At 40.0% G+C, this 26,907-nt stretch overlaps 1 protein-coding gene across 4 annotated transcripts in view; it reads right to left on the bottom strand.

Moving 5' to 3' along the window:
• Nucleotides 1-26,907, bottom strand: part of ptpn13 (protein tyrosine phosphatase non-receptor type 13) — a 303,931-nt gene that overhangs the window by 81,515 nt on the left and 195,509 nt on the right. For all 4 annotated transcript variants that reach the window (XM_059988683.1, XM_059988682.1, XM_059988681.1 and 1 more), the window contains 7 exons: nucleotides 26,458-26,543; nucleotides 19,668-19,848; nucleotides 18,271-18,482; nucleotides 12,742-13,079; nucleotides 8,167-8,368; nucleotides 6,681-6,839; nucleotides 3,076-3,247 (listed from right to left, as the gene is read on the bottom strand). In XM_059988683.1, the coding sequence (XP_059844666.1) occupies nucleotides 3,076-3,247; nucleotides 6,681-6,839; nucleotides 8,167-8,368; nucleotides 12,742-13,079; nucleotides 18,271-18,482; nucleotides 19,668-19,848; nucleotides 26,458-26,543 (1,350 nt within the window). The remainder of the gene's footprint in view (nucleotides 1-3,075; nucleotides 3,248-6,680; nucleotides 6,840-8,166; nucleotides 8,369-12,741; nucleotides 13,080-18,270; nucleotides 18,483-19,667; nucleotides 19,849-26,457; nucleotides 26,544-26,907) is intronic.

Genomic DNA, 26,907 nt, shown 5'->3' on the forward strand with positions numbered 1-26,907 from the left:
AACACTCACCTGGATCCACTCCATGAAAGGCCACAATGCACACATCAAGAAATGGTACCTGGCTCTAAAACTGTTCCATTTCAACATCTCTCATAAGGCAGGACAGTACAATGCAATGGCAGACTATCTCTCCCAAATTGCCCACCTTGTGCAGTCCAGGTAAGGTGGTGGGGGGGGGGGGGGGGGGTGATGTGACAGAACAGGTTGGGAACGTTAATTCTCCCACTAACCTTGCCCCTTTGCCCTGTTAGTCACTCCTCCTCGTTCTGTCCCTGGTCTAGTTTCCCCAGTAGTTCATACACTTTGCCCTCCCATTTTGCAGGTCCTGGGAGTTCACCATTTACACCCCCCAAAAGTAAAACAATCACTAGCTTCTAACAATCACAGTCTCCACAGTTAACATGCCCTAGTGATTTATAACTCATAAAAGTAAGGATTCTAGACACTGACATTCCAAACAGTTTCATTTATTTTCACTCTCCCCATTACATTGGTTTGTAGACAGCAGGACAGCCCCGAAAGACCCAAGGGACAGTTCAGGGTGTCCTAAAATAATGCCTGCATTAGTGGGAGCAGGCAGACCACACCCTACACAGATGACACCACTGGGGGGTGGGGGGGAGGCATTATTCTTTTATATTCATCTAAGCAAGTGGAAACTGATCTGTGGGTTAAACTAGGGCACTTAATGTGAAATAAAACTGCGGGATGTTAGAATCCCTGTTTAAAAATGTTCCGATTCGGCATCTGAAATAATTATTATGGTCTGGTCATGTGATTACTCCCCCCCACCCCCAGACCAACAGCAGAATTTCCTCGTCCTTCTAGGCCAGGTGGAGGTAGATTTAAACCCTCAGTCTGGCTTTGCTGGAGAGGGGTGGAAGTTGGATTTGATGGTTGGTGAATAGTTACATAGAAAGTCTCTGTACATTTGCAAATTTTTGTACATACATTTTTGTTTTTATTTTTAAAACTTTTTTTCTTCATAGCTTTTGGACAGGGTTTGCATTTTTTTCCTCCAGGCACTAAATAAAACCCCTTTGCATGAATGTACTGTTGGGGCTTACCGTCTGTATTTTTCCCCAACTGTTGACCCTTGCTGGGCACGTTTACCCACACCTGATAGAGAGGTGTGACAGGAGGAAACCAGAGTTCCATGAGCCAATTCTCACTTGGGGATCAGAGGTGGGGGGAGGGGGGTCAGCAGCTTTAAATTCCTTGGTATCATCTCACAGGATCTGCCCTAGCACAGCATGTAACTGCAATTACAAAGAAAGCATGGCAGCACCTCTACTTTCTTAGAAGTTTGCAAAGATTTGGCATGTCACCTAAAACTTCTATAGATGTGCAGTGGAGAGTATATTGACTGCTGGCATCATGGTCTGGTATGGAAAAACCATTGCCCTTGAATGGAAGAACCTACTATAAGTAATGGATAAAGCTCTCCCCACCATTGAGAATATTTACAGTGGAATATTTACATGGAGCACTATTGCAGGAAAGCAGCATGCATCATCAAGGACCCCCACCATCCAGCCCATGTTCTCTTCTCACTGCTGACATTAGGAAGAAGGTACCCACACCAACAGGTTTAGGAACAGTTATTACCCATCAACCATTAGGCTTTTAAACTACTCAATTTCATTCACCCCATCACTGAAGTGTTCCCACAACCCTCAATCACTTTCAAGGATTCTTCATCTCATATTCTTGATATTTATTGCTTACTTATTTATTATTATTATTATTTTGCTCAGTTTTTGTTGTTTCTTCGCATTTACTGTGAATACCTGCAAGAAAATATCAGGGTTGTATATGGTGATGTATACGTACTTTGATAATAAATTTACTTTGACCTTTGAAAAGTGTTAACAGTTATTTCTGAATTAAATGTAAGAGAAATTACAACAAAATTACAATTGGTTAATATTGATGAAATAGGTAATAACATTTGTAGATTAGAAAATAAAAATAATAAAACTAACTCAATAAGTTTTTAATACAATTAAAGAAATTATCGTAGGTTGGTTGGAATAAAGATGAATTTGGTGTGGGTTTATGTTAGAACATATTATTACTGAACTGCTGTTCAACACTGAGCACACATGGCCTGCTAACCATTGTAGCTCCAGCTTGGGGTGGACCACCTGCACTGCTCATTGAGACCAAAGTTCTTTATTATACACACATAATTACACATCTTCCCCCTTTAAAGAAAAACAAACACAATACTATGTCCTGAAACCTGCAAGAAACAATAATCCTTTCCGATCTACATTCTGTAGCTGAGCCCTTTCCTTCCCTCCCCCTCAAATTTTCAACTTCTGTTGTAATAAGCATATATAGCCCCTTATCCACTCATCAGCATTCAATCAGTCTCTGAGGTTAATGACCCTTTTTGATCTGCTATTTGTTTCCACAGCTGCATTCCTTTCATTTATTGCACTAATATTTGTATCTTTTTAAAAAAAATGTAAATAACTATAAACTTTCCTGTTACCCCCTTTGAAATAAATGGACTCACTGTTCTTGCATCAGGTCTAATCACTGAGGAAGTGTAATAAGTTTTTGTTCTAGACACATCATGATTTCAATAATGGTACTGAGAGAGGAAACTGTTAGAAGTTTGGCTGGCAGGTTTGGGGCTTCCATACTTGTATGTGTCCAAGTAATGATGATAGGGTAAGTGGGGCTGGTAAATGATGGCAATTCACAGTAAGCTCCAGCCGGTATTTCCTGTACCCTCATTTTTAATTTAATCAAATGCTATTTACTTTTACCGTATAACAAATGCATTTTTTGTTTTTCTCGAAATACTTTGTTCAATTTACACTATTAATTTCTATGAAGCTAGGTTTCAAGTACTCTGGACATTAAGCAAACAATCTTGTTGGCATACTTTGACAATTGTGCATGTTTAATAATAACAGCTTCGTTTTCAGGTTTGCTTTAAATTGTCCCATACAAAGTAGTAGCAATGAGAGCATCTCTTTAAAATTCAGTAAAAATTCACACGGTTCTAATTTTGTTTTACTTACTACAACTGCAACAAAGACAAGAGTTTAAAATTGTTACCTAGTTCATGGTTGTGACACATCACTGTGATATCAGGGAGCATGTCCGGATTTATTGGAAACTCTGGTAGCTCTAGCACCCGTCCAATTACCAGAGTGACTGTATCTGGGATAGATCGAAGAAAATCTACTGCTTCTGTATGACTCATACTGGTGATGTCAACATCATTCACCTATGACAAGCAACAGAAAAGGAAAAAAAAAATATTGTGCACAGTATATCGTTCAAATACATGAGTCACTGAACTAAGTACCCACTTGCATGCTTAGAATTTGTGTCTCGGCTTGTTCTGTCTGTTAGCAGTTGCTCCAAAGAATCCAACTTTGCAAACAGATTTTATTATTCAACAGATATGAAATTCTGTAGGTCATAATTATTATGCTGTTGTGACTTCATGGTTATGATATATATTGTGCAACAAAGCCTCTGCTAAATATCTGTGTTATCTTGTAAGTATTTTGTTGCATTTGAAAAGGACCATCCACATAATATTATTCTTGTATTGTTGGACATGAAGGAATTAAAATATGGAAGAACACATCAAACTCAGATGGGTCAAGGAAAGTGGAAGTAGACAAACTAGATGTTTTTGTTCTTGCCATCTGCTTGAAGGATAGAGGCGCCATTCTGTGAAACTGCTCTGTAACCTCCATTTTGTGAACTGTTTGATGAACTGATTCTTGCTCTGGGACAACTTAGTTAGTGCAATTGAATGTAGACAAGGATCATTCTCAAGTAAGCCATTTATTGTGTACAATGGCAGGCATGCAGAAGTAATCCTGTTATCTCCCATTGTTTGAGTGACTCAGTTTGTCTGTTTTAAATCAGAGTTGAATACAGCTAAATAAGTCACATAAGACAGGAAGTATTGTGGCCCCTGGCTACATCCAATGGGAATCTGACACAGATTAACTTTGAGCCAATGAGATTGAACTTTGAGGAATGACTACAAGATTGAAGGACTTCAAATGCAGAGAAGCAAGAACTCTGGGGATGAACAATAGCAAGGAAGAACCCCGTGCCAAAGGCTGAGAGAAAAAAAATTGATCATCTGGCCAACGAGAGAGATTTTATTTCATTATTATAAATTGGAGAAGTGGTCTGAGTATTGTACAAAGGGAACAGTGGGATTTATGTTTTAAGTTGCTGGTCTGGGGTCGAGTTACATCAATATTCGAGTTATGACAATAAAGTGTGAGCTTGATTAATTAAGAGATGCATAGTGAATTGTCTTGGTCCAGTTGATGAATAGTCAACAATATTCTTGTAATAGTTTTCAAGGTGCCAAAAATTTTAAGCTGGCATGTCTCAATAGATCTGTATAGATCTGTAAACTAGATTTGACTTGTTCTGCATTCTTTTTTTAAAATACCACATGGCTTTAAAATGTGAATCTTTTGTGCAATGAATTGTGAGGCTAAATTTGTACTTCAAACACACAAAGCCAACTGGGGGAAAGTGATAATGAACAATTGTTGCAAAAGTTTTAAAATCCCTGAACTGTAAAGATCTTTCATATTGTTAAGGCAATTAAATACGAGGAACAGTTTGTTTTGAAGTTCTACAGTAGTCATTCAAAAATTTTGAAATCTAATTTTTATTGGAATTAGAGACATGATTCGGCGTGTATTATTTCACCTATCTGCAACTACTCTTCAATATCCCTATTAAATCATCTGGAATTATTTTCCAGCTTTCCTATTCATTGTCAAAGTGACTCTTTCTAAGCATTCCTTGCTGTCTGTCATCCCTACGGTTACTAAATTTGCACTATTTTCTGAGCTCTTTGGGAAGGGATCTATTATTCTTTGCTGAGCTTTTACTTTGTACTTTGATAATGTTATACAAAGTCCTGTCAACTGTGCAAAAATCTTGCTCATTCATTATTGGGAGAGCTGTTTCCAAGCCCAGCACCCCTATCTTTTTCAAATCATATTTTTCAGTCTGTTACCTAAATTCATCCAGCATCATCCCTGAGGATATCCTGCATCTACAGCAGTGCAGACCCACTAGAGGTGGTGGCACTATTTCAGAAAAACAGTTCTGGGAGTCATCAGTAATGACTTTGGATGGATAAAGTCTTATGGTAAACATGGCAAAGAAAACCAATTATCACACACCTCAGTTACAAATCTGTCCGAAGTGCTAGTGCTGATTGTACCATGGTTGTTGCACCTGCAGCTTTTCAGGTAATGAAGCATTCTATACTCACATGCAGCAGGACCTCAACAGAGGTGTTTAGAATCAGACTCAGTTTATTATCACTGTTTCATATGATGTTAAATTTGTTGTTTTGTGGCAACAAACAGCACAAAGACATAAGATTGCTATAAATTACAAAGTAAATATATAAATAAAGACCATAGAAATCTGATGCTGGCAGGAAGAAGCTGTTCGTAGAACATTGAGTGTGGGTCTTCAGGCTCTTGTACCTCTTGCCTGATGGTAAATATAAGTGTTGGATGGTCCTTAATGATGGAAGACATCTTCTTGAAGTGCTGCCTTTTGAAGATGTCCTCAGTGCTGGGGAGAGCTGTGCTAGTGACGGACCTGGCTACACTACGAATCTAAAACTCTTTTGCAGCCTCTTGTTATCCTGTGTACTGGAGCCTCCATACCAGGCAGTGATGTAACCAGTTAGAATGCTCTCCACAGTAAATCTGTAGAAATTTCTAAGTCTCGGGTGATATACCAAAACTCCCCTAACTCCTAATGAAGTAGAGTTGCTGGTATGCCATCTTCATGACTGCATGAATACGTTACGCAAAGGACAGATCTTTTAAAGCTACTCTCCCCTCAACGAGCACTGGTGTGTGTTTGCCTGACTTCCCTTTCCTGAAATCCACTACCAATTCCTTGGTCTTGCTTACATTGAATGCAAGGTTGCTGTTATGACACCACTCAAGCAGTCAACCTATCTTACTCCTCCTCGTCACCTTGTTGCCATCTGACATTTTAACAATGGTGGTGTTATCTGTAAATATATAAATGGCATTTGGATCTGGACCTAGCCACACAGCCACAAGTGCATTTTTGTTGTGTAAATTATACTTTATTTTCCACTATCCAGTCTGCTTAGTCTCCTTGGGTGCTTTCAACTCCTTCCTGAGATTTTCAACTCTATTGTTGCAATTTATTCTCCTTCCTGGGTGTAATTACACCCTCCTCAACAAAGGCACTATCTCCAAATTTTACTGAAACAGAAGTTTTCACTCAAACCTTAACTATTGAGAAGCTGCTCCAAGATAGGTGCCGGCGCTCCCAGCCTCCTAAGTTCCACCAACACAACATACTTTTCTCAGAACTTTTTTTAACAAGCTCCCTTGGTTTCTCATTCTTTAATAAGTTTGTATTTTTTTTTCAGTTATGTACTACAAATTCCCCAAGTTTTTATCCAGTAACCACAACATGAGAAACCATAGCCCCCATTTGTACAATCTACTTGGGTTGTCATTTTCTTACAGTCCAGACAGTTGATGGGGTCCAAACTTCATCTTCTATATTTATGTTATTGATGTCTATGAGAACTATGTACATGACTGGATTCTATGTCTACATGCATTTCAGTATGGACTATGCACATTTTTTGCATAGATTGGGCATACCATTATGAGCCTGTCACCTGGTCGCAGCCGTCCATCACATTTTGCCGGGTCCTGGACAACATCATGAATGTAGCAACCAATGTCATCATCCCCTTTGGTTACAGTGAAACCCAGACTTCCCTTTTCCGATTTTTTCAATGTGACATGCAACTCTGCTTCCTACAACACAGGAAATGCTGGTTATTTTACAGCAAACATCTGATATTGACAAAAATGTATTAAAAATAGGATAGAAAGTGTTTGAGTACCAAAGTGCACTGGATTTTTATTTCCCATTTATATATAGGACTGGAGTATGCTACTTGGCGTTCACCTCAAAGCAAGCTACACATGTAGATCTGGAAATCTCCACAAAAAACTTGCCCTTTTGTTTTTTTTTTTAAAAAGACATTGACTGCCATCAGCTTCTAGTTCAAGGATACTCATGGCCTGTAATCACAGCATAGGAACCAGCTCAGTTGTTGTCTCTGGGCTCGGAGAGCTGTGCTGCCAAGACAGAAGCATCTATCAGAACCACGAGGTGACAAGAGACAAGACAGCACCTGGGGATCGTTGATACATGAAGCAGCCACTTGCAGTCCCTACTAATCAACGGTCCACATCCACCACACTTCAATCCTGCATTTTGGCATTGCCCACTCAGCAACAGCTATCACAGGCATCCTCTCCACACAGAGCTCTGGGGGCATTCATTGCTGTGACTGTGCTTGTGGAGGTACCTGGCACAGCAATGCACAGTACCAGGAGGGGCAAGGATTTACAAGAGGCTCCTGGTGCAGCCTAAGCAGGTGCCTTTTCTTAAAGCAAGTGTGCTACAGATCTGGAATGGAGGACCAAGAACTGGGTGCACAGGTTGGTAGTGTAATAAAAAGTACAACCTTAACCAATATTTTATAACGTTTTACTGAGTACAAAATAAAGATTTTGAATGAAGAAGTCAAACAGCACAGAAGCAGGCTCTTTGGTCCACCCTGTCCATCGTGTGACCATCAACATTAGGGTTGCAAAACCTTAAAAGTGCAAATAAATATATTACTATAAAATTCAAAATATATTAATGAAATGTTGAGGTGGGATTAAAATGCAAATAGACTTTCCTCAGGGCTAGAAATCTTGCAAAACAGTTATTTTGGATTAATGCAACATAAGAAACTCACCTACATCTCATGCAACTAGATGCAATGTTTTCAGGACATCAGAATGGTTTGTAAATAGATATCTTGGGCATTCATGGATTACATTGGGGAAGTGAGCAAAATATTACACCCTAAGGATGTGATTTCCAGATTTAACTGCGTATGTGCATACCCCAGATGTTGCTTTCAGTTTCCAATCACAATGCCTACTTTGCTTTGAAATTTGAGATAATGAGATGGTAAATGATAATTTCATCAGAAACTAAATTCATTACGTCATAATAGCATAAGAAATAAATGTAGGAGTTACCATGTCAGAAAAAGTTAACACAGGCAACGTTAACATTTACCAGCTGTAATTCTGATTTTTCCTCCTCTTTGTGCTTTTTGATATCCTCACACTGTGCAAGCCTTGAAGACGATGACTCTACTTCTGATTTTGAGCCAGAACTAATGCAGTTCTCATCGACAGGAGTGGGAGAGGGGACTTTAAGTTTAAGTCCACAACCTTGTTCTGTCGTAAAGTCCAGAGTTATTGGTGAAGGTGGTTTTCTGAAAAATAATGGTTAAAAAAAAATGACTTAAACTAGAGACATCTGCATTAACAAATAAAGTCACAAGTGAACTAAATTACATCAAATAAGTAACTTCTTTTTGCAAAGGATCATTCTAATCAGCATTTGATTAATTTTAAATAGCATTGTTTTGAAACTAGGAATGCATAAATTCCCATGGTCATTTTGAGCAAGATGTCATAATCTGCCTTTCTGTCAGTTCTGTATCAATACAGTATACTCTTCTGTCCATTCCTTTTGCAAATTCTTTCTATGAAAGAACTGATTTAGTCCACTTCTGAACAACACAACTCAATCCATTTCCACCATCTCACCAAATAGTATTCCAGACCCTAATGACTTTTACTCAACTCATGAATATAGTATGTTAAGAAAAACACTGGTCTTGTTTTTTTCTCGTCTTGACTTGGCATTAGGAACACCTAGCTTTTCCTGTATCCCTTCTTTAGCGGTTTTTAGCTTTGAAGACACTTCAGTAGCATCATTTTCCATGGTCAGTCCTTGTTACCTGTGTTTGCTCCTGCAAGATTTTTTGATTTATTTTTATATTTGCTGTCATTTCTCACACCCTCATTTTCTGCTCATATATATTGCCTTTTTTACCACCTACCCCAGTTACTTTCTATGATCAGCCTTGTTCTCCCTTGTATTGGCAACGTCACATATATCAAAGCCCAATTCCCGTTCTTTATTTTACTCTTTATGAGTATCCAATGAGCCCAGGTTTTATCTTTCTTATAGGAAAGTATCCAGACCAAATTGCAATGACCTTGTCCAGAGAGGATGCTACTGTCCAATTATTATTTAGTCTGATTGCAGTTCATCTTATCCCATTGAATTGAACACTTCTCCACTTGACAATTTTTAGACTGGTCCACATTCTTTTCCACAGTTACTCTAAGCTGTTATTAATATAATCACTGTTCCTTAAACGTTCCCCACTAAGTCTATTTCATCCCCCTGAACCAAGTCCAGCTGTGCCCCCTTTCTCACTGGCCAGAAACATACTAGTCAAGAAAGCTGAAGACAATTCATAAATTGTTTTCCCTCTTTGCCTTTTCTTCTATTATGATGAAAATCCCCTTAATATAGATGAAGTCCCCTTAATATAGATTTTGTTCTTTTCCTTAAAAATTGCTCCACTGGCCTTCCCACTAGTTGGCAGCTTTTAGAAAATTCCCAGTAGTCGAATGCCACGTTCAACACTTCTTGAATTTAAACCAAATAGAATTATTGCCCCAAGACATCATCTCACTCCAGCACTGCAATATTCTCCCTAATCAATACACTTTTTCCACTGCCCTGACTTTGGTCTTCCTTTACCTACCATTCCCGAATATCCCAAATGTAATGTATGTACTTATCCAGCACTTGCTTTTAGCCAGGTCTCTGTTAATGGCACAAGATCTGTAACAAAGATGACTAATCCTGGATGACTAATTCTGTATAAAGTTCTCCAGACATGTTTTGTACTTGTTATGCACTTAAAAATTTTACTGCAAACTCCTTAGATTATTTTGTACCCTTAGATAGGTAGATACTTTATTCATTCCCAAGGGGAAATTCAACATTTTTCCAGTGTCCAATACACTTATTGTAGCAAAGCTAATTACATACAGTATTTAACTCGGTATAATATGATATGCATCTAAAATCACCCTCCCAAAAAACATTAATAAATAGCTTTTAAAAAAGTTCTTAAATAGTTTACTAAAGTGCATTGAGTGGTAACTTAAGCTCAGTCCTAACCCTGGCACTTTAACATGTCTTGCCCCTGGTGTTTGAATTGTAGAGCCGAATGGCGTTGGGGAGTAATGATCTCTTCATCCTGTCTGAGGAGCATTGCATTGACAGCAACCTGCCGCTGAAGCTGCTTCTCTGTCTCTGGATGGTGCTGTGCAGAGGATGTTCAAGGTTTTCCATGATTGACCGTAGCCTACTCAGCGCCCTCCGCTCTGCCACCGATGTCATACTCTCCAGTTATGTGCCCACAATAGAGCCCACCTTCCTTACCAGCTTATTAAGACGTGAGGCGTCCCTCTTCTTAATGCTGCCTCCCCAGCACGCCACCACAAAGAAGAGGGCGCTCTCCACAACTGACTGATAGAACATCTTCAGCATCTCACTACAAACATTGAATGATGCCAGCCTTCTGAGGAAGTACAGTCGACTGTGCTTTCCTGCACAGGGCATCTGTGTTCGCAGTCCAGTCTAGCTTCTCATCTAACTACACACCCAGATACTTGTAGGTCTTAACCTGCTCCACACATTCTCCATTAACGCTCACTGGCTCCATATGAAGCCTAGGTCTCCTAAAGTCCACCACCATCTCCTTGGTCTTGGTGATATTGAGACACAGGTAGTTTGAGTTGCACCATATCACAAAGCCCTGTATCAGTTTCCTATACTCTTCCTCCTGACCATTCCTGACACACCCCACTATGGCCGTGTCATCAGCAAACTTCTGCACATGGCAGGACCCCGAGTTATATTGGAAGTCTGATGTGTACAGGGTGAACAGGACCGGAGAGAGCACGGTCCCCTGCGGCGCTCCTGTGCTGCTGACCACCGTGTCAGACCTACAGTCTCCCAACCGCACATACTGAGGTCTGTCTGTCAAGTAGTCCGTTATCCAAGCCACCATGTGTGAGTCTACTCCCATCTCTGTTAGTTTGTGCCTTAAGATCCTGGGCTGGATGGTGTTAAAGGCACTAGAGAAGTCCAGGAATGTAATCCTCACAGCACCACTGACCCTGTGCAGGTGAGAGAGGAATTTGTGCAGCAAGTACGTGATAGCATCCTCCACTCCCACCTTCTCCTGATACGCAAACTGAAGAGGATCCCGGGCGTGCCTGGTTTGTGGCCTCAGATTCTGTATTATCAGCCGCTCCATGGTCTTCATCACGTGCGACGTCAAAGCAACAGGTCTGAAGTCATTCATCTCCCTTGGTTGTGGTTTCTTTGGTACCGGGACAATACAGGATGTTTTCCACTGTCTGGGTACCCTTCTCTGCTCCAGGCTCATGTTGAAGATGCGCTGAAGGGGTTCTCCCAGCTCAGACGCACAGGCCCTCAGTAATCGTGGAGATACTCCATCCGGTCCAGCCGCCTTGCTGGTACAGATCTTCCTTAGCTGACCTTTCACCTGTGCAGCCGTAATCTTGGGCGTGGGTAAGGTCTCCTGTGAGTGGCTATTTTCCTGAGAGGGAAATAGACTTGCCCTATCTAAACCTTGCCCTAGTGATGCCCATCTCTGCAGTTCTATGTGCACCTCTTGCACCCATTTCAATTCTACAACCTGGTTACCACCCCTACCTAATTACTTCAGACACTTGGCCCTCAAAATCTTCCTTTCAGCAACTGTCAAAACTCATACTCTTATTGTCACCAAAAGTACCAGTGTTATTTGTTGCTGTTAAAAACCACAAACTTTTCTACCCAATAATATCCAGCAGCTTCGTAACTCTTCGAACTCCAGTACTGAATGGTGTATAGGCCTGCAGACTGGTTTGAAGAATGTGAATGTGTGCATTCGCCTATGTTTAAGTGAAGATATTAGAGTGAACATTGTTTCTTATGAATGCTCCTATTCCTTTATGATTTACTACATCTGAACGTACCACCTTTTAATTCAGAGTGGAAGAAAGGAAAACATGCATTTACAAAACACTTTTCTAAACCACAGGAAATAATTAGTTAATTGAAATGCTGTCAACATTTGCAATCAATCAGCATCATGAAAAAACCTGCAAACAGCAAAGGAAATTGTGGGTAGTCTGATTTGATGAAGTTAGTTCAATGATAAAGATTTTCCTGTTAAAGCCATTGCACTTCAGATGAAATATCTAAACAGAAGCTCTATGCACTAAGTGGAATGAATATGAATGACCTGGAGCAGGTGATCACCTGACCAAATTTTCTTTCATCAATCAATCCTGCAAAAAACAAGATAATTTACTCATTGTTTTGAGTTGGGATGCAAAATTAGGTAGAATATTTCTCCATTAAAACTCAACAGAAATACCTGAAGTTTGCCTTAATTTCCTAAGAAAACAGCATATGGGGGAAAAAAAATCAGCACAAGAAAGATTCATCTTCTTCATCCAATGAAGTAGAACTTGTACTTTCTCAAAAGAGTTGGTGTTAATGTACAATACTAATGTTTATGCAAGTAACACACCAACTGCTAATGTACTAGAATTTGAGGAAATTAAGTACCTTGTACTGTATATTACCGTACTTTAGATGAGATTAGATGAATCAGTGAATTAATAAATGTGGCCATTGACATTTGTAGAGATTTCTCTTACAGTTTTGTTGTATTTTCAAAGGGAAATTCCCAGAACTAACCTGTTGATCAGATCCAGTTTTGAAGATTCTTGCTTGTCAAAATAAGTATTTCTGATACTTTCTTCCTGGATGTATGGTATATCACACTGATTACTGGAGAAAGATATTGTACTCCCAGATACTTGACAGGCAGTGTTCTTATTCATAATAATATCTTCTTTCAACGTGGAATGCTCATCAACATCATCCCTTAGAGAAGACTTCAGTCTTGCATTCTGAATTTCACTTTCAATCTTTTTATTATTATCCATGTTGATACTGTTCATCTTTTCAGACAGCAGAGAATTATTCAAGTGCAATTCAGTTCCATTTATTTCTTTTGGAGGATTATTTGCACTCTGTAAAAATTACAGTCTTTTAATTGAATTATACCTTTAATATATTATTTCCAAACCAGCTTTCAATAATTACACATTTCAAAACATTTTGTTTTAAACTTTATACATCTGGAAAGGAATGTATTCTCTTGTTAACTTACAATCAATGAAATTACATGCAACTGCATGGGCATGTGCTAAGAAGGCAGAGAAACTCAAATCTTAAAATGCCAAATGCATTGTGGATATGATCAAATTCAGTTGCATAACTTGATTCATTGTTTCTTTTTAATGAGGTGACTTTATAAAGAAAAGTTGGGGATGAGTTACTAATTAAAGATTCCTGGATAATGCTGACTGTAGGGAGGACAGTATGTAGAACTAAACACCATTGCGATAACAAGTAATATCCAAAATAAAATTTAAGTACAAACTTTGTATATGAGGAACAAGCAAGCCTAGAAGAAACATAAGCACAGAATGTGAAAGATTAATTGACCTTGCAGCTAGAATGAAATAAAATCCCTCCTTTGTTGATGAATCACTGAATTGAAACTGACACATTACGAATTTGGCTGAATTTCCTGGTTGCAGAAGGCTACCAAACACTGAACGAACAAAGGAAAGGATGGACATTAAATCACTGTTGTCTAACTCCTGGCCATAATATATTAAGTCAAATGCAGGAGTGTGAGGACTAACATTTTCTTTCAAGATGGGAATGAAGACAACTGAAGGCTCTGGAAAAGGGGAGAGGGATGACAACATCCCAAAACGAAGAGTGATTGCCTAAACCCAAACCGTCATGGACAAGGTTATCTCTAAGTTAATTACTTCATTTTGTAATAGGGAGGTTCTTCATTAACATGAGTTCACTCAGAGCAACTGAAGCCCAATGTAAATTTAACATTTACTGGGAATGTTTCCCCACAGGATAACGATTCTCTTACATGACACAAAAAAATTCATTCTCCTTTCAAAAGCGCAAGAGTGGATCTCTTAGAGGCCCACAAGAGAGCTGAGACCAACTACCTTCTACACCCTACCTTAATAAGCCTTGCCCCAATTAGGAACACTCTCATTCCCAACTTTCTACACCTTAACAATTCTAATCCCATACTCTTGCTAGTCCAATTGATATCCTTCTCTCATTTAATTTTGAATCTACTGCTCACTCAGCCCCTTCCCATTATCTCTTCCTTTATTGCTCACATTAAGAATCACTGCTTCCACACCACATTTCCTTTGATATAACCACATATAACTTCAGGTCCTACCTGCTTCACCCAAGCTTCAGATGCCCCATCTCCGATTTTCCCTCTTCCTCTGAGTTGTTTCAATTACTTCCCTGGTTGTTTTAACTTTCAACCAGCAAAGAAGAAAACACCCCATTTCATAGAACATTACGTGTGATTCTGAGGCAAGCATCATCTTGCAAGACATTCAGGCAAGCAAAATCGGCTCAATTATCAGGCTTAGACAAATGTAAACCCATCCCTAAAAACAATCAACTGCTCCCAAATCAACAGCTGGTTGAATAAAAGAGTCAACATATAAAGAGTGTGGTTGAGTAGAAAATGGCTCAGAGTGTATTCAAACTCTCTTTAGTAAAGGGAGTTCCATATAGTATTTCTGAAAATTATTAGTCCTCATTAAATTGAACGCAGCAGCTTCTCAGTACTGTATAAAGCACTATACTTTTTTTTGAAGTGCAGTTAAAACATTTGAAGTACTGAGGGGTTAGCAGCAATTCAGATTTAAGCACCAAGAGGCATGCAGAAACATGTACTGGCCGTTTCAAGCACTTTCATGGTCACAGTAAAATGATCTATAATTAATACTTTTCTAAATGGTGTTCATGTAATAAATACTTGATTTAATGACCATCTTTTTATATAGAAGTGACATCAAAATATGGGTTTCAATGAATAATACTAATTTTCAATAAATTGCTTAAATTTAGTATGTTTAACTTTCTAATTTCAATTGTCTGAGCAACTGGCTAGCTAATGCAGTAACACTTCAATGTAATAACATACAACTGGAAAAAGGCCCTTTGGTACAGTACTTCCACATGGACCATCATGCACTTTTTAAATTTTAGCACGAATCATACCCTAAACCTTTTCTTTCTCCCTATGTTTTTATCAACTCTCCTACTTGAGGGGAAAACTAATGTGGTGAATTACCGAGGAACCCACATGGTATAACGTAGGAAGAACACAGAGAATCCAGGAGAAACTCGAGAGTGTTAAACTTCACTTGGGCAGCCCTAGAAGTCACAATTAAATTTAGGTCACTGAATCTGCAAAGCAGCAGCTACACTTCTCTCTGAATCTATTTTGTTAAAAGGAATGGCAAGATATTCCAATTAAATGTATCTTTAGACTAAAAAGCTCTCATGTGTAAGCTAATTGAGAATTTGAATCACTGTAGCATTCTTATTCATGGCAGTTTTTCTTAGGCTCTGCAGGGTTCAGTTCCTGTCAACTGTTAATAACCCAAATAGCTCATAAGGTAACACACACAAAATGCTGGAGGAACTCAGCTGGCCAGGCAGCATCGAGGAAAAGAGCACAGTCAACATTTTGGGCTAAAACCCTTTGGCAGGACTGGAGAAAAAAGCTGAGGAGTAGATTTGAAAGGTGGGGGGAGGAGACAGTGAAACACCAGGTGATAGGTGAAACCTGGAGGGGGAAGGATGAAGTAAAGAACTGGGAAGTTGATTGGTGAAAGAGACAGAAAGTCATGGAAGAACAAAAAGGGGAGAGGAGCACCAGAGGGAGTCGATGGGTGAGCATGGAGAAAAGGTGAGACAGGGAAAATGGGATGGGAAACGGTGAAGGAGGGGGTTGGGGACATTACTGGAAGTTTGAGAAATCGATGCTCATGCCATCAGGTTGAAGGCGACCCACCTGGATTATAAGGTGTTGCTCCTCTGACCCAAGTGTGGGCTACCTGACCTGCTGAATCCCTCCAACATCTGCAGATTTTCTCTCATTTCTGATTTGATTATTACTCTGGGAAGTTTCTTCTTTGGATGCCTAAACTGAAGTTTAAATCTTCCCTTTGACGGGAGTTCAGTGAAACCCTCTCTCACTGCTCCCCCATTGTGATCCCTGCTGCTCTCTGACTCTTTGACCATGTGCTTATCCAGACCCGCTACTACAGCCACGTATCCTTTCTGGGAACACGTCTTCACCACCAGCTTATCATCCCTCCCCTTGTAGGTTTCACCCGTCTCCTTGTATTTCGCTCTCTTCTCCCCCCACTTTTGAAATCTACTCCTCAGCAAGTTTCTCCAGTCCTTCCAAAGGGTTTTGGCCCGAAACGCCATCTGCACACTTTTCCTAGATGTTGCCTGGCCTGCTGAGTTTCTCCAGCATTTTGTGTTTGGATTTCTAGCATCTGAAGATTTTCTCTTTTGAGCTCACAAGGTAAAATGTGGCCATAATCTGAGTCCCAGGCAGCCCCGAAACAGTTGGCAAAGCCACCCCAATGGTCTCCCAAATGCTTGCTCTTATGTACGTGCTATACACAAGTTGGACTTTCATACCTAGGGGACGATCTGTAAAATAGAAATTAAGGCCAGCAAATAATAACATTTAACCTAATAACTAAAATCAATTACTGAAAGGTCTCTTGTTGCAGTTAAGCGATAGAGATGTCCATCCTGGGTGCGAAAGGGCAGCTACAAAAGCAAAATATGCCTTTTTTCTTAAATTAAGATATAATTTACAGTATTGTAGAAATGCATGGATTCTGTTTCTCCTCTTGAAGACAACAGGTACTTCCAAGATTTCACCAGAGAGATGACACATCGTCTCCATTCTTGGAGCAGATTCACATTCAAACATAATAAGGACATTCAATCCTCTGCATATAGATTTATAGAATCTAGACTATGAAGTTCAAAGTTGTACTGTAGACCTGTTCTAACTCGGCAAACAAGGTTAGTTGTTATTATATCAGCTGTACCTCTTATTATTCTGTCATTCATCATCTGCCTTTGCTATTATATTACAGAGAATGCGCATAACATGGTGTGGAAATAAAAACTGATTTGACCAAATGGCACGAGAAAAGATACTTTTTATGTTTGGTGTTAGATCTGGCCATGCAGAAGATCATTACTCCTTGAGAGTGAGTCAGATAGCCCTGGGCTCAAAGTCCACTTCAAAGGCTTCAGCACAAACATACAGGTCGGCAGGTTGGTGCAGTGCTGAGAATGCTGCATCGCCAGCTGTCATTTGTTCATGACGTTAACCTGCGGTGTTGTTTACCCTTACAATTGGAGGTAAAGATACCCCTTTATTTTGTAATTTATTTTTTTATTGAAGTTTATCATCAAACATTTCCATAAGATGTATTTCAGATACTATACATATATATCATATAATCATATTTATCACAAATCTCTACATAATATTTATCTGAGGTGTACACTTATTTCTAAAGAACCGCAGAGGGAGGGGGGAGGGGGGGTGGTGGTGGAGGAATATATTGCAAAGTTAAAGGAAAACAAGGGAGGGGAAATAATATCAACAGGATTGCTCTACCAAGACTGGATACTACCTACACCACTAAATAACAGTGGAAATGAATGGGACTGGTTGGATCTGCACTCCATGAAGATGTGGAAGGTAACCCTGATGGAAGTGATCTAAGCTAAAAAGCATGGTTGGGACCAGGAAACTGGAAATTGCTGGAGAATCAAGGACGTGAAAGGAGTTTACTCCTGTAAAAGTTGAAAATAAACACACTCACTCTGGAAGAAATGATTCCACATTTGAGAACAGGCTAAAATCCTCAACAGAATGACATCCTGTTTATGGTATAAGATTTAGACTGTGCTGGGCTGGGTCTGGAACTGCGAAGATTTGCAGAGTAGACAATGCCAGTGATGGTGTGCAAGGCTGACAAGTTGATAGTGAAATTATTGCTTAAGCACAGACAAATTCGACATCTGTGAGAGCAAATTAAATAGTGCCTTGCTGTTATGGCTAATTCTTTCAATGACTAAATTAACAGGCCAGAATATGGTCATACCTTGTGACTTTCAGCCCCTCTCTTAACCTAATCAATTCCAGATTATCAGTTCAATAGAAACTTTAGCTTTTGCAAACACTTGGATATTCAACAAATTGTTTTTGCTGTTCATGACCCTTTTAGGTGCAAAGAAGACAGTAAAATTATTTCCAGCTTAATGTACCTGTTTTGAAAATCCCTTCAAAAGACCATCATTCACTTGTAGTGTGAAGTTTACAACATTACTCTTCCCACACTCTGCTACTGGTTGAGCAGGAACTTGTTTATTTATTCTCGCTATATTTCTGCAGTACTCAGAAGCATCTTCATTGCACCCTGCACAATCCATACCTAACCCAGAGGAATCTTTCAATAACTTGACCTTGGATGTATTTTCTGTAACAAGAGAATAAATAATTGTTGATATTTAAAATAAAAAATTACAAAAACAGCTCAGTGTGAAACATGATTTTAAAAGGGCTGAACCTCATGCACAAACCCACAGTCCACTGCAAGGTCATTTGGGTTGTTGAGTCTGCACCAGGTGTAAACCATTAAAAGCAACCTCAACTGCTTCTTCAATATTTTGAAGATTATGACTGAATCTGCAGACATTTTAAATATCATCCACACATAAGAATCAATTTCTTTATCTGTTCTGTAAAAGCTCCATCATTTAAATAGTTCTATCATATTTTCACTTCATATTCACTGTTTTGAAGAAACCAAACCAAGATTCTCCAGTCCATTTACATTACAATGCTCCCTCATCCTTGAAGTTAATCGAGTTAATACCTTCTGGCTTACACGAAAGAAATCTGATTTCCTAAATAATATGGCACCAAAAAGTGAGTATGCAAGTTATTTTTGGATAGACAGCATTTTAAATAGGTTTAATATAACTTGCTTGTGTCTGCAGATTAACCCTTTACTTAAAAGCTAATAATTCCATAAAATGTTTTAACCAATCACGTATCTTCAAAGAGCATGCAAAATCCCCAGGCTTCTCTTTTCTTGCACCCACTCCTAACTTGCACCATTAGGTAAATTTCACCCTTCTTAAGTTCATTGAAAAATATCAGCTTGTATTCTACCATTTTGAATTTTATTTTCCATGAACCAATTTCCACAGCATATCTACATCCTTTTGATGTCCATTCTATTTTCCTCATCATTTACTGCACTTTCAAGTTTTGCATCACTTGAAAATTTTAAAATTCACTTCAACCCTCAACTCCCAAATCAGAATATAAATTAAGAACTGGTTCTAGAAATTAACCCTGGGTAGCACCACCACATACTTCCATCCTGCCCAAAAATCACCCAGTCAACAGTCTTTACTTTCCCAAAGCTAATTTTACACAGAAGCTGCTACTGCAGCAAGATTTTTTTTGAACACCCGTCATTCACTTTTACTAATAAACCTAAAACATTATTCTTTATCAAAGACTCTTTGAAAGTGTAATCCAGGCAGCATCTTGGTGAATCTCTTCTGCACATCTTTCCTGTAATGGGGCAACTAGAGCAATGCAGAGAACATAGCATGAAGTATGTTCTTACAAATTCTGAACTGTTATTTACCTGTAGCAAAAGCATGGTCATTGGCAGCTGATGGCGTGAGATTTGTTCCTAATTTTCCTTTGTCTACTGGTTCACATGGTCCATTTTGATTGGTTGTTGATGGAGGTATGCACTGTTGAGTTACTGGAGCATGGACCTTGGCTGCAGGAAGCTGTCCTTTCTCCAATAATAGAGTAACAAACTGCAAATAAAGAAATGCTTTATATAGTTTCGTTTGAGACTGAATCTACAAGCCATTTCTAAAAATCACAAAATTGCTTTAGTGTCACATTAATGATAAAGCTTGAAACTTAATGCCTCCCTTAGATGTATGTACACTGTTATTTTCACTTTGTCCTACGTGATGGCATCGATACTGCACGGTGCATAAAATTGTGGTAGAATATCAATGTAAGAGAGGCCAGAAGAGTTGATAGGCAAGTGGTAGATTACATTTATGTAAAATTGCATTTTGGTTAGCAGAACAAAGGGAGGCACAATTTTAACAGGAGTAGAGGGGCTGAATATTGTGGGTAAAAATGTGCACAGATTATCAGAAAGAATTTTAGTAAGAAACTAGGTCAGCTAAAGTTGGCACTATATGTCCAGTTCCGTTGGAAAGATTTATTGCAATTATTCCAGGGACAAGGGAATTTAATTATTTAATAGACTGCTGTAGTTGGGAAAGCTCTCCTTGTAAAAGAAGTTGTTAAAAGTAGGGGCCAGCACTGGAGTTTGTGGGAGGTATTTAACATCACTTAGGGTGCAGGTAGAGCAGAGAGAAACCTCCCAGTAGTGAGAGGGAAAGAAGCAGAGGACACAGAAATGTGAGAAAAAAAATTGTTTCAGGAAAAGAGTGCTCAGGGTATGGAATACACTGCCGGTGGCAGTGGTGCGATAGCTTCAATATCATTTTCAAAGGAAATTTTGTACAAAAACATTGACAGGGCTGTAGGCGACAGAAAGGGACTACCTAGATTATTCCTATATACAGCTGGCCTAGACGGGGCTATAAGAGACGGAAAGAGACTACTTTGATAATTTCTACATACAGCTGGCCTAGACAGGATGAAATAAGTGTCACAGTAGCCTGATTGTGCTTCTGCAATTTCCTTTCAAGCACTGGAAGTACTTTTAAATTGACAGCCGTAACAACTGCACATGTTCTGTAAAGGTACAATGTATTCTCTTTGATTGGAACATAATATAAAATGTTATACAGGATGAAGAGCTTTGAAAAGAAACCAAGGAAGACTTGAAATAAAATGTAACATCACAGGGACAGCTTAAATTGATACTTTAAATGTAAACAAACAATATAAATTAGAAAGACAAAAGATTCTGCAGATGCTGGAAATCCAGAACAACACACACATACAAGTTGCTGGAAGACCTTGGCAGGTCAGGCAACATCCACGAAAAGGAATAAACAGTCAAAGTTTTAGGCAGGAGTATGGGATTGAGTGGGATCCTGGATCAGCAATGATACAATGGCAGAACAGACTCGATGGTCTGAATGGCCTAATTCTGCTCCTATGTCTTATGGACCTGCTGAGTTCCTCCAGCATAATGAATTAGAATAGTTGGAATAAGCATTATGATAATATGACCCAATAATATAAATATTATCAGACAGAATTGTTCAATAAAAAAGGCTTTAATTGGTTACACAGACATGAGAAAATCTGCAGATGCTGGAAATCCAAAGCAATACACACAAAATGCTGAAGGAACTCAGCAGGTCAGACAGCCCTGATGAATGTTTCAGCCGAAACATTGACTGTTGACTCTTTTCCATTGATGCTGCCTGGTCTGCCGAGTTCCTCCAGCGTTTTGTAGGTATTGCTTTAGATGGTTAAATTGGCATTGTGTTGCCTTTATGGCAGTTATTTAGTTTATAATATTTTCGCTTAGTAATTCGTTTGTTAGCATTCTAGTTAAAGTTAGGATTGTTTAATGTTGTCTGAGATATCGCGGCATGTGATGACGTCACATCCGGTTTCGCCGTGTCCTGTGGGGAAATACCGGTTTGGAGAAATGGGAAGGTGGGGGTCGAGACATGTGCAAGCGCAAGCAAGCAGCAACGTTTTCTCTCTACGCACCAGGAACATTGTGAAGGCAACGCTGTGAGTTATGAGATAATCGATATGTTGAATTAAAATGTTAACGCCGATCCTGTTAAAAGTAACGACGGTCGATAATGTTTATGTTTTCGTTAGTCAAAGAATTGCAGATAGTTTGCGTTGAAGTGTATTTAAAGCTGACAATGACGTAGGTAGATTCTGACTGTATGCTGCACTTTAATGTAATGTAGTTGTAGTTTTACCTTGCAAGTATTTATGATGTAAATGTAATATTAAGAAGGAAACAACTGCTGTACAAATCTTGTATTGCTTTATCAACAGTTTTCAACATACGTCAACGTGGAAGAATGAACAGTAAACGGTTAATCTTACTGGGATCCTGTCGTCATTGACAAAGGTTTATCTCGGTGTTTAGTTCCGCGTTAACTTACACGCCGAGCGAGAACACTGCAGTGAAAAAGTGGCATTATCAGGTGTTTCAAGTGCTGCAATGACAACTCGATCCAGCGTCAAGTCGTTGTCACCCAGACTCTTCGGGGGCAGCAGGACATCATCAAGTAAGGCCGCCCATGCAAGAGCTAAGGCAGAAGCCGCCAGGGTGCGACTGCACTACGCCAAACAAGAAGCAGAATTGAAAATGGAAGCGGCTGCCAGAGAAGCCGAAAACCAGTTGGAAAGGGCAAGGATAGCGCCAGAGTTAGAAGTGTTGATGCTACACCGAGAAGAAGCAGCTGCCAGGGTGGAAGCAGAGTTAATAGAAAATGCGGAAGAAATGTATGATCTGGTTGACAGAAAAGCTACTTCAGAAAAGACCAGATTGGAACGCACAAGTGACTATGTCTGATCTCAAACAGACTGGAAGATTTGTTCTTCCTCTCCATACTTATTTGATTACGCCCCACGTCATGAGGAGTCTCAGAGAGGCCCAATTGCATCACATCCATCCTAGGAAGACAATTTACCCTTGCGATAAAGTCAAGAATGAAAGGGCTGATGACAAATACTTCTCGACACCAAACTTACCAGATTTGGGGAGAAGAGAGGCAAAGGCTGAATTCAGAACAGCAAAGTCCATAACAGAGATACGCCCTCGGTCATATACCCACCTACATACTTTCCCAGGCCGCATACCACTTCCAATTGAACCCCTGGCACAGTATTTAGCATGACGAGATCTCGTCACTTCAGGACTGTACCAGTTCGACAACAAACCTAAAAATTACTGTGCATGGTACTCCACATTTACCAACACTATCGACGGAATCCAGCTCAGAGCAACCCAAGAGTTGGATCTTATGGCGAAATGGCTGGGAAAAGAATCATGCGAACAGGTGAGACGCATACGTTCAGTGTACATCAACAAACCCGAGCTAGCCTTAAGCAAAGCATGGGAGAGACTTCTGGAGGGCTATGCGGCCCCCGAAATTATTGACGTGGCGCTATACCGTCTGGAAAATTTTCCTAAGGTGTCAGCCAAGGACCACACTAAGTTAAGAGAGCTCAGAGATTTACTCATGGAGATTCAAGGTGCCAAAGAAGATGGTTACTCAACTGGTCTAGTATACCTAGATACTTCATCCGGGATTAGACAAATCGTGGACAAACTTCAATTTAGGCTGCAGGACAGGTGGGTGTCTGTTGCCTCAGAGTACAAAGAAGACCACAATGGTCGATTTCCTCCCTTTAAGTATTTCACTAGGTTTGTGTGCAGGGAGGCGGAGAAGCGAAACGACCCTAGCCTCATGGGTCAAGGAAGCAGTACAGTTTACACCAAGCCAGATATATCCTCTTCGAATAATTTCAACATTAATAAACCCATCTCAGTGCTCAAGGCCGAAGTCTTTACAACTAACAATGACCCTAGCAAGAATTGCCCTTTGCATAACAAACCCCACCCCCTCAAAAAATGCAGAACATTTAGGGAAAAACCCCTTGAAGAGAGGTTAGCCCTTCTCAAGGAAAAAAGAATATGTTTTAAATGCTGTTCCTCAACCTCTCACCTTGCTAGAGAGTGTACGATCGCCGTGAAGTGCCCGGAATGTAATAGCACTAATCACGATGGGGCCATGCATCCCGGCCCATTACCGCAAACCAACAATGCTCCTTCACCCCCACAACAGGACGGCGGGGAGGGAGAGGCTCACTCCAGGACAACCGTTGTCAACTCGAGCTGTACAGAAGTTTGCGGTCAAGCTCAGTCAAGCCGTTCTTGTTCAAAGATCTGTCTCACTAAGGTGTACCCTAGGGGAGCCAAAGACAAGGCCATCAAAGCCTATGTGATTCTGGATGATCAGAGCAATCGCTCACTAGTCAGTCCAGAGTTCTTTAAGTTGTTCAACATTGAGAGTGAGCAGTTCCCATACTACCTTAGAACTTGCTCAGGCAACGCGGACACTCATGGAAGGAAGGCAGAAGGCTTCCAGCTCGAGTCCCTGGATGGTAAAGTCGTCATCTGTCTCCCTCCGCTCTTAGAGTGCAATGAAATCTTGAATAACCGCACTGAGATCCCGACGCCAAGTGCGGTGCTACACCAGCCACATCTCCGCCACATCGCCAAACACATCCCAGAACTGGATCCAACAGCAGAAATACTCCTGCTATTAGGAAGAGATGTTATCCGGGTGCACAAGGTTAGGCAGCAGGTCAATGGACCACATGATGCCCCCTTTGCACAACGCCTGGATCTAGGCTGGGTGGTGATAGGAGAGGTGTGCCCTAGCAATGTACACAAACCGACGGTTAGCACATTCAAGACCAATGTGCTAGAGAGTGGTCGCCGTTCAATTTTCCAACCCTGCACAAGTGTCACGTGTATTAAGGAAGCACGACAAGGCTTTAACAAATGTAAAGTAACTGACGAGATGCTGGGTCAGTCAGTCTTCGCTCAAACTGAGCATGATAATAAACTTGCTCCATCAGCTCAAGATGCCATTTTCTTAAAAACAATGGACACCAAGGTCTTCAGAGATGAAGCAAATAATGGGGTCGCCCCACTACCTTTCAGAGAACCACGCCAGTGCTTGCCAAACAACAGAGCACAGGCAGTCAAGCGGTTCACGCCCTTGCAAAAAAACCCTGAAAAGGAAAGCCGAGATGCAGCAACGCACCTGATTGACCCACGAGGTACTGTGCACACTAATGGCAGAGGTCACAGCCATTATAAATGCATGACCACTCCTACCCGTGTCTTCTGACCCGGAAAACCCCTTCATACTCTCGCCATCAATGCTCCTTACGCAGAAGGCAGAAGCCCCCCCTCCAACAGGGGACTTCTCTGATAAGGATTTGTACACAAAGCAATGGAGACAGGTCCAGGCTCTGGCAAATCGGTTCTGGTCTCACTGCATTCCCTAGCAGGGACGGACATGTCAGGAAGGTTGAGTTGAAAACTACCGACCAAGGTGATGTGAAAATATACCAAAGGCCTGTTACAGAAGTCATTCTACTTCTACCTAAAGATTGATTAGAGACTAAAGTTTTGTATTATGTTCATTGTGACCTTACGAAGGTCAAGCGGGGAGTGTATTGCCTTTATGGCATTTGTTTAGTTTATAATATTTTCGCTTAGTAATTCGTTTGTTAGCATTCTAGTTAAAGTTAGGATTGTTTAAAGTTGTCTGTAAGATATCGCGGCATGCGATGACGTCACATCCGGTTTCGCCGTGTCCTGTGGGGAAATACCGGTTTGGAGAAATGGGAAGGTGGGGGTCGAGACATGCGCAAGCGCAAGCAAGCAGCAACGTTTTCTCTCTACGCACCAGGAACATTGTGAAGGCAACGCTGTGAGTTATGAGATAATCGATATGTTGAATTAAAATGTTAACACCGATCCTGTTAAAAGTAACGACGGTCGATAATGTTTATGTTTTCGTTAGTTAAAGAATTGCGGATAGTTTGCGTTGAAGTGTATTTAAAGCTGACAATGACGTAGGTAGATTCTGACTGTATGCTGCACTTTAATGTAATGTAGTTGTAGTTTTACCTTGCAAGTATTTATGATGTAAATGTAATATTAAGAAGGAAACAACTGCTGTACAAATCTTGTATTGTTTTATCAACAGTTTTCCCCATACGTCAATGTGGAAGAGTGAACAGTAAACGGTTAATCTTACTGGGATCCTGTCGTCATTGACAAAAGTTTATCTCGGTGTTTAGTTCCGCGTTATCTTACACGCTGAGTGAGAACACTACAGGCATATTAGTTGTGCCAAAGAATTTTAAGGTAAATTTGTAGCATCTAATTATGTTGTAGCAGCTAATTACATAAATTTATTTACCATCCTTTTAAAACTTGCACCATAATGATTTTCGACAAATTCATAACAGAGTAAATACATGAGGAAATGTCAACATTTCCCCTTTCCTCTCTTCCAAGAGGCTATTAACAGAAACTCAACATCAAGAAAAGGCCTTAAAAGGAATCAAGTGACATTCAACAGCAATTTCCACCAGCCTCAGACTGTGTCCAGACAGCAATTTTTCCATATTTACATGGAAATACTTCATCAGTAAACTTACCATGAAATTGCACACATCCTGTCTCTTCATCTTAAAGAAATATTGACTAAAGTGGTAACAGCCATTTTTGATGAAAGTTGTTTCTAAAGTATCAGGTTATGAAGGAAGTGATGTGGCCTGGGCAGTAAGTGATGTTCAAGTTGGTTCACTTTATATTTACCACAACCAGTTGCATGCTAGGAATGTATCTGAAATGATGATCTGCATACCTGTCCTGTGCTCCTCAGTGTTTCGACAGCTTGTTTGTGAGTTGCACCCTCCAAAGAGATATTATTCACAGAAAGAACACGGTCACCTAAAATGAGCCAGCAAAACTTTAGCAAAAAACATGTAGCTGTGAACTTCCAAACCACATACAGCAAGTTTTGATTGCCGAACGAATATGGATGTTACATGATTTCCAATTTCAATGATAAAAATGGTAGAGATATTGTATCAAAATTATTCTAATATTATTTGTGTCAGTTAAAGGCAAAGCGGAAGACTTCAAATTCCTCAATGATAATGCACTGGAAGGATGCATTGTGGAATTTACACTGTTGCTTGGGAGTAATCTCAGTTAAATTACCTGCTGGGATAATTTTTTACGTTTTTTATTTTACTACTGTGTGCCAATGGCAGTATGCATGGCATGATGAAAGAAAAACTGACACAAATTT

This window comes from Hypanus sabinus, chromosome 14 (genome assembly GCF_030144855.1).
Source record: "Hypanus sabinus isolate sHypSab1 chromosome 14, sHypSab1.hap1, whole genome shotgun sequence".
Lineage (NCBI taxonomy): Eukaryota > Metazoa > Chordata > Chondrichthyes > Myliobatiformes > Dasyatidae > Hypanus > Hypanus sabinus.